We start from the raw sequence: 16,845 nt of genomic DNA on the forward strand, positions 1-16,845 counted from the left end.
TGCCAGATTTTGAATGGGTGTATTGAATGTTGAATGCAGTTGAATGCATTCAGTTGTACAACTGACTAGGTATCCCCCTTTCTCTGTCCTATATGTGTGTTTGTTTAGATACAGATACACTACAGGCTCTGTGTTTTGAATGTCCCGTCTCTCTACCCAAGGCTAGTGTTGGTTCTGAGCCTGTATACTGACTTTCTTCTCTCTCCACTCCGCAGGATTGGTGGTGCGAGAGGCCAGTATTGAGATCACACGGCAGCAAGTAGAGGAGCTGTTTGGACCAGAGGACTTCTGGTGTCAGTGTGTTGCCTGGAGCTCTGCAGGGACCACCAAGAGTCGCAAGGCACACGTCCTCATCGCGTGTGAGTAACACCCTCTACCCTGTCACTATTGAGTCCCCTCAACCCTGTCCTCATTCCTTTCCCCATCCTGTCCCCATCCTGTCCCCATCCCTGTCCCTATTCCTGTCTTCATCCATCCCAGGCTCCATCCCTGTCGCCATCCCTGTCGCCATCCCTGTCCCCATCCCAGACCCCATCCCAGTCTCCATCCCTGTCCCCATCCCTGTCCCCATCCCAGACCCCATCCCAGTCTCCATCCCTGTCCCCATCCCTGTCTCCATCCCATACCCTATCCCTGTCTCCATCCCAGACCCCATTCCAGTCTCCATCCCAGACCCCATCCCAGTCTCCATCCCTGTCCACGACTCTATCCCAGTCTCCACCCCTGTCCCCATCCCAGACCCTATCCCAGTCTCCGTACCTGTCCCCATCTCTGTCCCCATCCCATTCCCCATCCTGTCCTCATCCCTGTCCCCACCCACTCCCAATCCCTGTCCTCACAGTCAAAGAGTCACCGAGAGTGACTCTTTCCAGGTTGATCTGTATCTGCCAGTTGTACAGGCAGTCAAGAAAAGGCTCTCATAACTAATGGCAGTTACGTGTTCTTTTGAGCGTGGGTGGGTAAAACAGCCCATAGACTCCACTTTCATTGTGTATAAACTAGGAGGAACTGAGCAGAGACAGGGAGTGCTGTATACACACAGCACAAGGATATGTTTATACCAACATTTCCGGTTATTTGTTGGTGGTCCTCAAATGCCATTTTCTTATGTTAGTAATTCTACGGGTCAGTATACCAAATACCAACATGTTTTCCAGTAACAACACATTTATTTCTCCCCTTGCGCTTAAATCAGTTTAACGTGACCCAGAGGACATGCCAATCAAAACGTGAAGGGAGTCGGAAACTCTGACCGAGACGAAATAGAGTAGTTTTATGTCTTTCAGTTGTTGAGTGATCACAACAACAACAACAAAAAAGAGTACACTAAAATGCCCCAAAATGTACTGAACTCTGACTGTTTTTCTGCTTTATCTTTATCACTGAGCCATGGCTCTTCTGCAATCATCGGTATTTGTATGGACCTTATGCATTTCTGACTTCAAGCCATGTTGTGTCCAGTCTCTCTCTTTCTCCAATAGAGTGACAGAGGTCTCTGGGACACTTATATCCCTTTCATACACAGACCAAAATCCCACTAATTTACCATGCATACATTTTTATACCAGCCTTTTCATAAATCTGAAAGGAGTAGAGATAAAATGATACTAAAGACCTACAGTAGTCATGATTCCTGCATTTTCACAGAACCTGTAACCAAAATACAGGTATTGGATTTGTGTGAATGGTTCTCAGTTTTTTTTTACAGGTAAATTCATTAACTGTTCCATTGTTTAACACCTTTCTAATTTGAACTGCAAACACCCCCCATGTTTTAACAACACCCACCAACCCCCACCCCTCCCAGTTTGCCAGTTACCCACTGATATGTATAAAAGGGGTATACCTGCAAATAAGTGGTAAATTAGGGGCTGTTTGACAGGGGTCGTGTAAACATTGCCTTGTCTTTTTTACAGTTAATGTACCAAATCGTCTGTCTGGTATGAGTATTACTGCTGTGATGGCCGCCCTCTGTGTTTAGTAAATGCATTTCGATGGGTGTCAGAGGGGCGGCCACGATGCGTCACTTCTCCATTGGCCTTTCAGAGACCCTGTTAGGATGACTCACTAGACATCTGAGAAAGTGCTGTGTTCATGCCTCTGTTACTACTCATCACCAGCACTCACTTAACAGCAGCTATACTCATCACCAGCATTCACTTAACAGCAGCTATACTCATCACCAGCACTCACTGAACAGCAGCTATACTCATCACCAGCATTTAGTTAACAGCAGCTATACTCATCACCAGCACTCACTTAACAGCAGCTATACTCATCACCAGCATTCACTTAACAGCAGCTATACTCATCACCAGCACACACTTAACGCATCTAAACTCATCACCAGCACTCACTTAATAGCAGCTATACTCATCACCAGCATTCAGTCAACAGCAGCTTTACTCATCACCAGAATGTAGTTAACAGCAGCTTTACTCATCACCAGAATGTAGTCAACAGCAGCTTTACTCATCACCAGAATGTAGTTAACAGCAGCTTTACTCATCACCAGAATGTAGTCAACAGCAGCTTTACTCATCACCAGAATGTAGTTAACAGCAGCTATACTCATCACCAGCACTCAGTTAACAACAGCTATACTCATCACCAGCATTTAGTTAACAGCCGCTATACTCATCATCAGCATTTAGTTAACAGCAGCTATACTCATCACCAGCATTTAGTTAACCTGTTGCGACGAGAAATCCCGTATCCGGGAGCGTAATTATAGCCTCAAGCTCATTACCATAACGCAACGTTAACTATTCATGAAAATCGCAAATGAAATGAAATAAATATATTGGCTCACAAGCTTAGCCTTTTGTTAAAACACTGTCATCTCAGATTTTCAAAAAATGCTTTTCAACCATAGCTACACAAGCATTTGTGTAAGAGTATTGATAGCTAGCATAGCATTAAGCCTAGCATTCAGCAGGCAACATTTTCACAAAAACAAGAAAAGCATTCAAATAAAATCATTTACCTTTGAAGAACTTCGGGTGTTTTCAATGAGGAGACTCTCAGTTAGATAGCAAATGTTCAGTTTTTCCAAAAATATTATTTGTGTAGGAGAAATCGCTCCGTTTTGTTCATCACGTTTGGCTAAGAAAACCCCCCGAAAATTCAGTCATTACAACGCAAACTTTTTTCCAAATTAACTCCATAATATCGACAGAAACATGGCAAACGTTGTTTAGAATCAATCCTCAAGGTGTTTTTCACATATCTATTCGATGATAAGTCACTCGTGGCAGTTTGGTTTCTCCTCTGTTCAAAATCTAAACATGCACGCACCTGGAGATTACGCAATAGCTTCGACGGAGGACACCGAGCGGACACCTGGTAAATGTAGTCTCTTATGGTCAATGATATGCCTACAATTACGTCACAATGCTGCAAACACCTTGGGGAAACGACAGAAATTGTAGGCTCATTCCTTGCGCATTCACAGCCATATAAGGAGACATTGGAACACAGCGCCTCAAAAATCTGTCTCACTTCCTGTATGAAATTTCATCTTGGTTTCGCCTGTAGCATTAGTTCTGTGGCACTCACAGACAATATCTTTGCAGTTTTGGAAACGTCAGAGTGTTTTCTTTCCAATGCTGTCAATTATATGCATAGTCGAGCATCTTTTCGTGACAAAATATCTTGTTTAAAACGGGAACGTTTTTCATCCAAAAATGAAATACTGCCCCCAGAGGTTCAAGAGGTTAACAGCAGCTATACTCATCACCAGCATTTAGTTAACAGCAGCTATACTCATCACCAGCATTCAGTTAACAGCAGCTATACTCATCACCAGCATTTAGTTAACAGCAGCTATACTCATCACCAGCATTCAGTTAACAGCAGCTATACTCAACACCAGCATTTAGTTAACAGCAGCTATACTCATCACCAGCATTTAGTTAACAGCAGCTTTACTCATCACCAGAATGTAGTTAACAGCAGCTATACTCATCACCAGCACTCAGTTAACAGCAGCTATACTCATCACCAGCATTTAGTTAACAGCCGTGATACTCATCACCAGCATTCAGTTAACAACAGCTATACTCATCACCAGCATTCAGTTAACAGCAGCTATACTCATCACCAGAATTTTGTTAACCGCAGCTATACTCATCACCAGCATTTAGTTAACCGTAGCTATACTTATCACCAGCATTTAGTTAACCGCAGCAAAATCAAGTTGTATTCGTCACATGCGCCGAATACAAGAAGTGTAGACCTTACAGTGAATTGCTTACTTACAAGCCCTTAACCAACCATGCAGTTCAAGAAATTGTTATGAAAATATTTACTAAATAAAATAACAAGTAACACAATAAAATTACAATAACAAGGCTATATACAGGGGGTAGATAATAAACAGCAAGTAGCAGCAGTGTAAAAAATAAATGGGGGTCAATGTAAATAGTATGGGTGACCGTTTGATTCATTGTTCGGTAGTCTTATGGATTGGGGGGTAGAAGCTGTTAACCTCTCTGGGATTGTTCGGGACGCTAAGCGTCCCACCTCGACAACAGCCAGTGAAATTGCAGGGCTCCAAATTCAAAACAACAGAAATCCCATCATTAAAATTCCTCAAACATACAAGTATTATCCACTATTTTAAAAATAAACTTCTTGTAAATCCAACCACAGTGTCCGATTTCAAAAAGGCTTTACGACGAAAGCACACCATGCGATTATGTTAGGTCAGCACCTAGTCACAGAAAACCATACAGCCATTTTCCAGCTAAAGAGAGGAGTCACAAAAGCAGAAATAGAGATTAAATGAATCACTAACATTTGATGATCTTCATCAGATGGCACTCATAGGACTTCATGTTACACAATACATGTATGTTTTGTTCGATAAAGTTCATATTTATATCCAAAATGTATATCCAAATCTCAGTTTACATTGGCGCATTATGGTCAGAAATGCATTGTCTCAAACAAACATCCGGTGAAAGTGCAGAGAGCCACATCAAATTACAGAAATACTCATCATAAACATTGATAAACGATACAAGTGTTAAACATACTAATAAAGATAAACTTCTTCTTAATGCAACCGCTGTGTCAGATTTCAAAAAGGCTTTACGGAGAAAGCACACTTTGCGATTATGTTAGGTCTGCACCTAGCCACAGAAACCCATACAGCCATTTTCCAGCCAAGGAGAGTGTCACAAAAGTCAGAAATAGCATTAAAAGGAATCACTTACCTTTGATGATCTTCATATGGTGGCACTCCCAGGTCTCCATGCCAAATTCAAAACAACAGAAATGTCATAATTAAAATTCCTCAACCATACAAGTATTTTAGACCATTTTAAAGATACACTTCTCGTTAATACAACCACAGTGTCCGATTTCAAAAAGGCTTTTCGGCGAAAGCAGAACATATCATTATGTTAGGTCAGCAATGAGTCACAGAAAGCATTCAGCCATTTTCCAACCAAAGAGAGGTGTCACAAAAAGCAGAAATATAGATCAAATTAATCATTGACCTTTGACGATCTTCATCAGATGACACTCCCAGGACTCAATGTTACACAATACATGTATGTTTTGTTCGATCAAGTTCATATTTATATCCAAAAACCTCAGTTTACACTGGCGCCATGTTCAGAAATGCCTCCAAACCACCGGAGAAATTGCAGAGAGCCACATCAAATAACATAATTACTCATCATAAACTTTGATGAAAGATACATGTTTTACATAGAATTAAAGATAAACTTGTTCTTAATGCAACCGCTGTGCCAGATTTCAAAAAAGCTTTACGGCAAAAGCACAATATTCAATAATCTCAGAACAGCGTTCAGCCACAAATGCAAGCCATACAGTTACCCGCCAAATTGTGGAGTCAACAAAAGTCATAAATAGCATTATAAATCGTCACTTACCTTTGCTGATCTTTGTCGGAATGCACTCACAGGACTCCCACTTCCACAAGAAATGTGTGTTTTGTTCGATTACATCCATATTTATCTCCAAATACCTCCGTTTTGTTCGCGCGTTTAGTTCACTATTCCAAAGACACAATGCCCAAGCACAAAATCCAGACGAAAAGTCAAAAGAGTTCCATTACAGTTTATCTTTTTATGGCTGCAGGGGCAGTATTGAGTAGCTTGGATGAAAAGGTGCCCATTGTGAACAGCCAGCTCCTCAGTCTCAGTTGCTAATATAATCATCATATTGTTCGTATTGGATGGAAAACACTCTGAAGTTTCTAAAACCGTTTGAATTATGTCTGTGAGTAAAACAACTCATATAGCAGGCAAAAACCTGAGAAATTCCACTTCCTGTTTTTTTTCTGGGGGTGGCATAATTTCAACCAAGCTCTCAATGAAATTACAGTGAGATATGGATGAGTTTTCACTTCCTACGCCTTCCACTAGATGTCAACAGTCAATAGAACTTTGTCTGATGACTCTCATGTGAAGGGGGGTTGAATGACACAGGAAATAGTCACCACTGCCACGAGTTGACCATGCATTCACTATGCGCGTTCCATCGCTCATCTGAAGTCATTCTAATTCTCCGGTTGGAACGCTATTCAAGATATATGTAAACAACATTCTAAAGATTGATTCAGTACATCGTTTGACATGTTTCTACTGACTGTTACGGAACTTTTGGACATTTCGTCACGTTATAGTGGAAGCGCTTTGTGACTTTGGAATTGTTTACCAAACGCGCTAACCAAGGTAGCTAATTGGACATAAATAACAGACATTTTCGAACAAATCAAGAATTTATTGTGGACCTGGGATTCCTAGGACTGCATTCTGATGAAGTTCATCAAAGTTAAGGAAACATTTATCATGTATTTTCTGGTTTCTGTTGACTCCAACATGGCGGCTAATTTGGCTTCTGTTCTGAGAGCCGTCTCAGATTATTGCATGTGTTGCTTTTTCCGTAAGCTTTTTTTGAAATCTGACACAGCGGTTGCATTAAGGAGAGGTATATCTATAATTCCATGTGTATAACTTGTATTATCATCTACATTTATGATGAGTATTTCTGTTGAAACGATGTGGCTATGCAAAATCACTTGATGTTTTTGGAACAAGTGAATCTAATAAGCCAATGTAAACTCAGATTTTTTTATATGAACTTTATCAAACAAAACATGCATGTATTGTGTAACATGAAGTCCTATGAGTGTCATCTGATGAAGATAATTCAAGGTTAGTGATACATTTTTATCTTTATTTCAGTTTTTTGTTAATGCTATATTTCGCTGGAAAATGGCTGTGCTTATTGTGGTTTGGTGGAGACCGAATATAATCGTTTGTAGTGCTTTCTCTGAAAAGCCTATTTGAAATCGGACACTTTGGTGGAATTAACAACAAGATTGCTTTTAAAATTATATAAGACACATGTATGTTTTAGGAATTGTAATTTTGAGTTTTCTATGGTTTGAATTTGGCGCCCTCTATTTTCACTGGTAGTTGTCATATCGATCCCGGTATTGGGATTGCAGCCATAACAAGTTAAAGAAACATGTCAAACGATGTTTACAATCAATCCTTAGGGTCTTTTTATAATAAATCTTCAATAATATTCCAACCGGACAATAGCGTATTCCTTACAGAGGAAAAAGAAGGAACGGCGCGCCTGCGTGACCGCGCAGTAAACAACTGATTGGCCACAGCCTAGTCCACTTGTTGAAACAGCTCTTATTCGACTCCCTTCCATAATAGAAGCCTCAAACAACTTTCTAAAGACTGTTGACATCTGCTGGAAGCCTTGGGAAGTGCAATCTGGCCCCATAGACACAGCATATTGGATCACTTAAATTAAACTACAAACCTCAGATTTTGCACTTCCTGGTTGGATTTGTCTCAGGGTTTCGCCTGCCATGAGTTCTGTTATACTCACAGACATCATTCAAACAGTTTTAGAAACTTCAGAGTGTTTTCTATCCAATACTACTAATAATATGCATATATTAGCATCTGGGTCAGAGTAGCAGGCAGTTTACTCTGGGCACCTTATTAATCCAAGCTACTCAATACTGCCCCCCTGTCACCAAGAAGTTAAGGTGCGTGCACAAGTCCAGGCGAAAAGTTTTTAAAAAGTACAATAAAAGTTAGTAGAAACATGCCAAACGATGTTTAAAATCAATCCTCTGGTTGTTTTTGTCATAAATAATCAATAATATTTCAACCGGACAAAAGCTTCAACAATAGGAAAGGAGAAACAAGAAAGGCGCCTTCCCAATCAGACGCATGGCTGATGAATGGACATTTCCACCGGCCACTGATTTAAAGTGCTGTATCTCCCTCATTTTTCAGAGTAAAAGCCTGAAACAATGCCTAAAGACTGGCCACATGTAGAGGAAGCCATAGAGACCGTGAACTGGGTCCTAAGTCTTTGTATGGTGGATAGGCTTTCAATGGAAAACAGCCTTTCAAAATAATAGTACTTCCTGTTTGGATTTTCCTCAGGTTGGCGCCTGCCATATCAGGTCTGTTATACTCACAGACATTATTTTAACAGTTTTGGAAACTTTAGACTGTTTTCTATCCAAATCTACTAATTATATGCATATCCTATCTTCTGGGCTTGAGCAGCAGGCAGTTTAATTTGGGCACGCTTTTCATCCAAAATTCCGAATGCTGCCCCCTACCCTAGTGAAGTTAACTTTTTCAGGATCTGAGGACCCATGACAAATCTTTTCAGTCTCCTGTGGGGGAAAGGCGTTGTCGTGCCCTCTTCATGACTTTCTTGGTATGTTTGGACCATGATAGTTTGTTGGTGATGTGGACACCAAGGAACTTAACTCTCGACCCGCTCCACTACATCCCCGTCGATGTTAATGGGGGCCTGTTCAGCCCTCCTTTTTCTATAGTTCACGGTCATCTCCTTTGTCTTGCTCACATTGAGGGAGAGGTTGTTGTCCTGGCACCACACTGCCAGGTCTCTGACCTCCTCCCTATAGGCTGTCTCATCATTGTCAGTGATCAGGCCTACCACTGTAGTGTTGTCTGCCATCTTAAGTTGGAGTCGTGCTTGGCCACTCAGTCATGGGTGAACAGGGAGTACAGGAGGGGACTAAGCATTCACCCCTGAGGGACCCCGGTGTTGCGGATAAGCATGGCTGATGAGTTGTTGCCTACCCTTACCACCTGGAGGCTGTCCGTCAGGAAGTTCAGGATCCAGTTGCAGAGGGAGGTGTTTAGTCCCAGGGTCCTTAGCTTAGCGATGAGCTTTGTGGGCACTATGGTGTTGAACCCTGAGCAGTAGTCAATGAACAGCATTCTCATGTAGGTGCTGCTTTTGTCCAGGTGGGAAAGGGCAGTGTGGAGTGCAGGCCGTGGCTCCGGATGGTTGATGTCCTTGATGATCTTTAAGGCCTTCCTCTGACATCGGGTAGGTGTAGGTGTCATGGAGGACAGACAGTGTGGGCTGTCCGCACCACCCTCTGGAGTGCCTTGTGGTTGTGGGCAGTGCAGTTGCCGTACCAGGCGGTGATACAGCCTGACAGGATGCTCTCAATTGTGCATCTGTAAAAGTTGGTCTTAGGGTAAAAGAGGGTCTTAGGGGCCAAGCCAAATGTCTTCAGCCTCCTGAAGTTGAAGAGACGCTGTTGCGCCTTCTTCACCACACTGTCTCTGTGGGTGGACCATTTCAGATAGTCAGTGATGTGTACGCCGAGGAACTTGAAGCGTTTCACCTTCTGACTGCGGTCCCGTCGATATGGATAGGTGGTGCCCACTCTGCTGTTTTCTGAAGTCCACGATCAGCTCCTTCTTTTTGTTGATGTTGAGGGAGAGGTTATTTTCCTGGCACCAGTCCCCCAGGGCCCTCACCTCCTCCCTGTAGGCTGTCTCGACATGGTTGGTAATCAGGCCTACTACTGTTGTGACGTTTGCAAACTTGATGATTGAGTTGGAGGCATGCGTGGCCATGCAGTCATGGGTGAACAGGGAGTACAGGAGGGAGCTGAGCACGCACCCTTGTGGGGCCTCTGTACTGAGGATCAGCAAAGTGGAGGTGTTGTTTCCTACCTTCACCACCAGGGGGCGGCCCGTCAGGAAGTCCCGGACCCAGTTGCACAGGGCGGGGGTTCAGACCCAGGGCCCCGAGCTTAATGATGAGTTTGGAGGGTACTATGGTGTTCAGGTCTGAGCTATAGTCGATGAACAGCATTCTTACTTAGGTATTCCTCTTGTCCAGATGGGATAGGGCAGTGTGCAGTGCGATGGCGATTTCTTCGTCTGTGAATCTATTGGGGTGGTATGCAAATTGAAGTGGGTCTAGGGTGTCATGTAAGGTAGAGGTGATATGATCCTTAACTAGCCTTTCAAAGCACTTCATGATGACAGAAGTGAGTGGTACGGGGCGATAGTCATTTAGTTCAGTTACCTTAACTTTCTTGGGAACAGGAACATTGGGGGACATTTTGAAGCATGTGGGGACATGTGGGGACAGCATACTCTGAGGACGCTGCTAGGGATGCCGTCTGAGCCGGCAGCCTTGCGAGGGTTAACACATTTAAATGTTTTACTCACGTCGGCCACGTAGAATGAGAGCCCCCAGTCCTTGGTAACGGGCCGTGTCGGTGGCACTGTGTTATCCTCAAAACAGGCGAAGAAGGTGTTTAGCTTGTCCGGGAGCAGGACGTTGGGGTCCGCGACATGGCGGATTTTCCCTTTGTAATCCGTGATCGTCTGTAGACCCTGCCACATACGTCTCGTGTCTGAGCCATCGAACTGCGACTCCACTGACGTTTTGCCTGTTTGTTAATCAGCATCCTGACAGAGCTAACCTTTTCATAAAATCAGAATGGATCCCTCTCTCTTTTTTCCTGTTAGAATGGATCCCTCTCTCTTCTCATCCTATTAGAATGGCTCCCTCTCTCTTTTTTCATGTTAGAATGGATCCCTCTCTCTTCTCCAACTATTAGAATAGATCTCTCTCTTCTCCTCCTATTAGAATGGATCTCTCTCTTCCCTCCTATTAGAATGGATCCTGCTCTCTTCTCCTCATATTAGAATGGATCCCTCTCTTCTCCTATTAGAATGGATCTCTCTCTTCTCCTCCTATTAGAATGGATCTATTTCTTCTCCTATTAGAATGTATCCCTCTCTCTTCTCCTCCTATTAGAATGTATCTATCTATTTTCATCCTTTTAGAATGGATCCCTCTCTCTTCTCCTATTAGAATGGATCTCTCTCTTCTCCTCCTATTAAAATGGATCCCTCTCTCTTCTTCTATTAGAATGGATATCTTTCTTCTTCTCCTCCTATTAGAATGGATCTCTCTCTTCTCCTATTAGAATGGATCCCTCTCTCTTCTCCTCCTATTAGAATGTATCTCTCTTTTCATCCTATTAGAATGGATCCCCCTCTCTTCTCCTATTAGAATTTATCTCTCTTCTCCTCCTATTAGAATGGATCTATTTCTTCTCCTATTAGAATGTATCTATCTCTTTTCATCCTTTTAGAATGGATCCCTCTCTCTTCTCCTATTAGAATGGATTCCTCTCTTCTTCTATTAGAATGGATCTCTCACTCTTTTCCTATTAGAATGGATCTCTCTCTCTTTTCCTATTAGAATGATCTCTCTCTTCTCCTCCTATTAGAATGATCTCTCTCTTCTCCTCCTATTAGAATGATCTCTCTCTGCTCCTCCTATTAGAATGGATCTATTTCTTCTCCTATTAGAATGTATCCCTCTCTCTTCTCCTCCTATTAGAATGATCTCTCTCTTCTCCTCCTATTAGAATGATCTCTCTCTTCTCCTCCTATTAGAATGGATATATTTCTTCTCCTATTAGAATGTATCCCTCTCTCTTCTCCTCCTATTAGAATGTATCTCTCTTTTCATCCTATTAGAATGGATCCCCCTCTCTTCTCCTATTAGAATGATCTCTCTCTTCTCCTCCTATTAAAATTGATCTATTTCTTCTCCTATTAGAATGTATCCCTCTCTCTTCTTCTCCTATTAGAATGTATCTATCTCTTTTCATCCTTTTAGAATGGATCCCTCTCTCTTCTCCTATTAGAATGGATTCCTCTCTTCTTCTATTAGAATGGATTCCTCTCTTCTTCTATTAGAATGGATCTCTCACTCTTTTCCTATTAGAATGGATCTCTCTCTCTTTTCCTATTAGAATGGATCTCTCTCTCTCTTTTCCTATTAGAATGGATCTCTCTCTCTCTTTTCCTATTAGAATGGATCTCTCTCTCTCTTCTCCTATTAGAATGGATTCCTCTCTTCTCCTATTAGAATGGATTCCTCTCTTCTCCTATTAGAATAGATCTCTCTCTCTTTTCCTATTAGAATGGATATCTCTCTCTTCTCCTATTAGAATGGATATCTTTCTTCTTCTCCTATTAGAATGGATCCCTCTCTCCTTTCCTCCTATTAGAATGGATCCCTCTCTTCCCTCCTCCTTTTGATTGATCCCTCCCTCTCTTCTCCTCCTATTAGAATAGATCCCTCTCTCTTCTCCTCCTATTAGAATGGATCTCTCTCTTCTCCTATTAGAATGGATCCCTCTCTCTTCTCCTCCTATTAGAATGTATCTCTCTCTTTTCATCCTATTAGAATGGATCCCCCTCTCTCCTCCTATTAGAATGGATCTCTCTCTTCTCCTATTAGAATGGATCCCTCTCTCTTTTCATCCTATTAGAATGATCTCTCTCTTCTCCTATTAGAATGGATCCCTCTCTCTTTTCATCCTATTAGAATGATCTCTCTCTTCTCCTATTAGAATGGATCCCTCTCTCTTCTCCTCCTATTAGAATGTATCTCTCTCTTTTCATCCTATTAGAATGGATCCCCCTCTCTCCTCCTATTAGAATGGATCTCTCTCTTCTCCTATTAGAATGGATCCCTCTCTCTTTTCATCCTATTAGAATGATCTCTCTCTCCTCCTATTAGAATGGATCCCCCTCTCTTCTCCTATTAGAATGATCTCTCTCTTCTCCTCCTATTAGAATGATCTCTCTCTTCTCCTCCTATTAGAATGATCTCTCTCTTCTCCTCCTATTAGAATGATCTCTCTCTTCTCCTCCTATTAGAATGATCTCTCTCCTCTCCTCCTATGAGAATGATCTCTCTCTTCTCCTCCTATTAGAATGGATCTCTCTATTCTCCTTCTATTAGATTTTCCTGAATGGATTGCTCTCTCTCTCTCTCTCTCTCTCTCTCTCTCTCTCTCTCTCTCTCCCTCTCCCCCCCCAGACTCCACCTCCCTTTCCATGGTTATGCTGAGATACCTTTGACCTGACGTACCCTTCGGGGATGAATATATTTCTATCTTATACATCACTAGTGTTTTTTTTCAAATGAATCGCTTTTGCTTTTCTTCTATGCAACTTCACAGTGATGTTCTCTACTTGTTGTGACCCCTTCCTCAGAGTGACTTGCTACCATTCTTGAGGTGTTTCAATACCCTCATTAAACACCATAGAGACCCTGAAATGGGTACAACGAAGAATGCCCCTCAAATGACTTAGGGACTTACACTGAAATTGTATTTGTTTGTGGCCTTGTTATTTCTCACAAAACTAGTAAAACTAGTCAAACTAATTAAGTTTCACCTTGGTAATTGTCTTTGGTTGCCAGTCCTCTAGTTTACGTCTTAATCAGGGACTAATTGTTTATTAAGAGAGAGAATGCGTCAGAAAAAAACATAACTGAGATTTCTGTTAATTTAGCATGACAAGTAGCCAAACACCATGCACTTAGCATAATGGAGGTCAGATGTAGTGTTAGCTGAGAGCTGTAGGGAGGCTTGAGCAGGCCAACATATTCCAGTGGTTTAAGAGGGAATGGTGCAACTTCCACAGGGATGTCCATTCAGCCTTAAGCCCATCCCTGCTTCGCAGACAGTTCCACATCACCTCCAGCCTGGGAGGAGGAGAGCAAAGAGGAGGGAGACAGGTTTGTAAAATATCACTCAGGAGATTCTCAGTTTGTTTCTCTCTACCTCTATTTCTCTTTGTCTCTCTCTCTACCTCTCTATCAATTCCTTTAAATTCAAGGGCTTTATTTCTGTGTGTAACAGTGAAAACACCAAGTAAAACTGAAATGATAACTTAAACACAAAATATAAATATCCATTAACAAACGTATAGCATATTAGACACATTTCCACTTCCTGAACACATATTACTTAAATAAAAAGCATACAGCCTTATGTTAACATTGCCAAAGCAAGTGAAGTAGATAATAAACAAAAGTGAAATAAACAATTAAAATTAACAGTAAACATTACACTCACAGAAATTCCAAAAGAATAAAGGTATTTCAAATGTCATAGTATGTATATATACAGTGTTGTAACGATGTGCAAATAGTTAAAGTACAAAAGGGAAAATAAAGTAACATAAATTTGGGTTGTATTTACAATGGTGTTTGTTCTTCAATGGTTGCTGTTTTTTTCTGGTAACAGGTCATAGATCTTGCTGCTGTGATGGCACACTGCAGTATTTCATATATGGGAGTTTATCAAAATTGGGTTAGGAAGTGCAGCTCAGTTTCCACCTCATTTTGGTCCCCAGGACCAGCTTGCTTAGGGGACTCTTCTCCAGGTTCATCTCTCTGTAGGTGATTGCTTTGTTATGGAAGGTTTGGGAATCGCTTTCTTTTAAGTGGTTGTAGAATTTAACGTCTCTTTTCTGGATTTTGTACACTGAGGATATTTTTGCAGAATTCTGCATGCAGAGTGTCAATTTGGTGTTTGTCCCATTTTGTAAATTCTTGGTTGGTGAGCGGACACCAGATCTCACAACCATGAAAGGCAATGGGTTCTATAACTGATTCAAGTATTTCTAGATCCTAATTTGTAATGAGAATGAGAGTTGACCTCTTCTCTTCCTGCAGGGGATATGGAGCGGTGAGATGATCAATGACATGTTTCTATTCCAGTTGTACGTCTCTCTATTGGGATAGTCCTCCATGCCTGGTTCCTCTCTAGGTTTCTTCCTAGAAAGATCCTGCCTTTTCACTGTGTTTTTCCTAGCCACTGTGCTTCTACACCTGCATTGCCTTCTCTTTGGGGTTTTAGGCTGGGTTTTAGGCTGGGTATATGCACTTTATCTGCTGAAATAAAAATAGCTTTATAAAGGCATTTGATTGATTGATTAACAGGAGACAGGAGATCATGAAGCCAACTGAATGTGAGCAAGACAAAGGAGATGATCGTGGACTCCAGGAAAGGGATGGCCGAACACACCCCCATTCACATCGACGGGGCTGTAGTGGAGCGGGTCGGGAGTTTCAAGTTCCTTGGTGTCCACAAACTATCATGGTCCGAACACAACAAGAAAGTCATGAAGAGGGCACGACAATGCCTTTTCCCCCTCAGGAGACTGAAAAGATTTGGCATGGGTCCCCAGATCCTCAAAAATGTCTACAGCTGTACGGACCATCAAGAGCACCGGTTGCATCACCGCCTGGTATGGCAACTGCTCGGCATCCGACCATAAGGCGCTACAGAGGGTAATACGTACAGCCCAGTACATCACTGGGGCCAAGCTTCCTGCCATCCAGGACCTATATACTAGGCGGTGTCAGAGGAAGCCCCATCATTTTTCAAAGACTCCAGTCACCCAAGTCATAGACTGTTCTCTCTGCTATCACACGGCAAGAGGTACCGGAGCGCCAAGTCTAGGTCCAAAAGACTCCTTAACAGCTTCTAACCCCAAGCCAATAGACTTTTGAACAATTAATCAAATGGCCACCAAGACTAAGGGGGTTTAGCCTTCCGGCCTGCTGCACAACATCACAGTTCTATAAAGGGGATTTTGAAAAATGTTCAACTTCCTATTCATCATCTCCAGCACCACCCCAACATCAACATTCTGTTTTGTAGTAAAAATGATATAGATAAGTGTTTCCAATGACATCATCAACCAATTAGTAGACAATTAGTAGGCATTAGTGGGCAATTAGTAGGCAATTAGTGGGCAATTAGTAGGCAATGTTGATGCTGGGGTGTTGCTGGAGATGATGAATATGAAGTTGAAAAATTGTGAAGTTTCCCTTTAATAGCATTGGTTGAGATCCTATCTCTCTCTTTCTCTGTCTCTGTCTCTCTCTCTCTTCCTCCCTCTCTCTCTCTTTCTCTCTCCCTCTCTCCCCCCTCCCCCCCTCTCTCTATGTCAGCAGCAGATTCAGACTTGCCAGTGGGTGGCAGTCAGATTGTGTGGGCATTTATGGGTTCTAGTTTACTCACAATACAATGGTGACAAGGAGACCATTCCTGAACCAGTTTGGTGGAGCATTTTTGGATCTGCGTGTCTGCAGATCTTCTTCCAGAAACCAAAACCAAAATGCTAAAGCCATCTACAACCATACATTCCTGTTTTACGTTCGCACAGGATGTCTATAGCAACCCATTTTATCACATTCCAGAATGACCTGTTTGAAGGAAAATCTGACAAAATCTTTCTACAGAAGTTGGTGGAACGCTTAACTACCCCAAAGGGTGGTTTCCATGGATACTGAGAGGTGCTGAGAATAGAAACGGATGTTCGGGAGTTCTGACCCAAAGAAATTAGGAAGCTCTCTCTCACTACATCACAATCACATCACAAATGTCCTTGACTCCCGGTCTCTGACTTTCTGAAAGGTAATATTCTGCTCTTATTCTTATTCTGCTCTCGACCCACTATGTCCGTCCATATAGGTCACTGATTGCATGCTTCTCTGACCCTACAGCAGAAAGATCTGAAGTGAACCATTTAATTTCAAACTGACATAAAGAGGTGGATTGGTATCAAATACATCAAACACATGGTGTCCACATTACATTACTACAGTATGTGGAAGTGTATGCTTTGCTTTTCTTTTCGTTGTGTACCGATGGCCGCTGAGGGGTTA

The 16,845-nt window shown here is 42.1% G+C and overlaps 1 protein-coding gene across 2 annotated transcripts in view; it reads left to right on the top strand.

The window, feature by feature from the left end:
- LOC116374360 (netrin receptor UNC5C-like) overlaps positions 1 to 16,845 on the top strand; it is a 268,722-nt gene that overhangs the window by 147,923 nt on the left and 103,954 nt on the right. For both annotated transcript variants that reach the window (XM_031826378.1, XM_031826379.1), the window contains exon 3: positions 216 to 359. In XM_031826378.1, the coding sequence (XP_031682238.1) occupies positions 216 to 359 (144 nt within the window). The remainder of the gene's footprint in view (positions 1 to 215; positions 360 to 16,845) is intronic.

This window comes from Oncorhynchus kisutch, linkage group LG6 (assembly GCF_002021735.2).
Source record: "Oncorhynchus kisutch isolate 150728-3 linkage group LG6, Okis_V2, whole genome shotgun sequence".
NCBI lineage: Eukaryota > Metazoa > Chordata > Actinopteri > Salmoniformes > Salmonidae > Oncorhynchus > Oncorhynchus kisutch.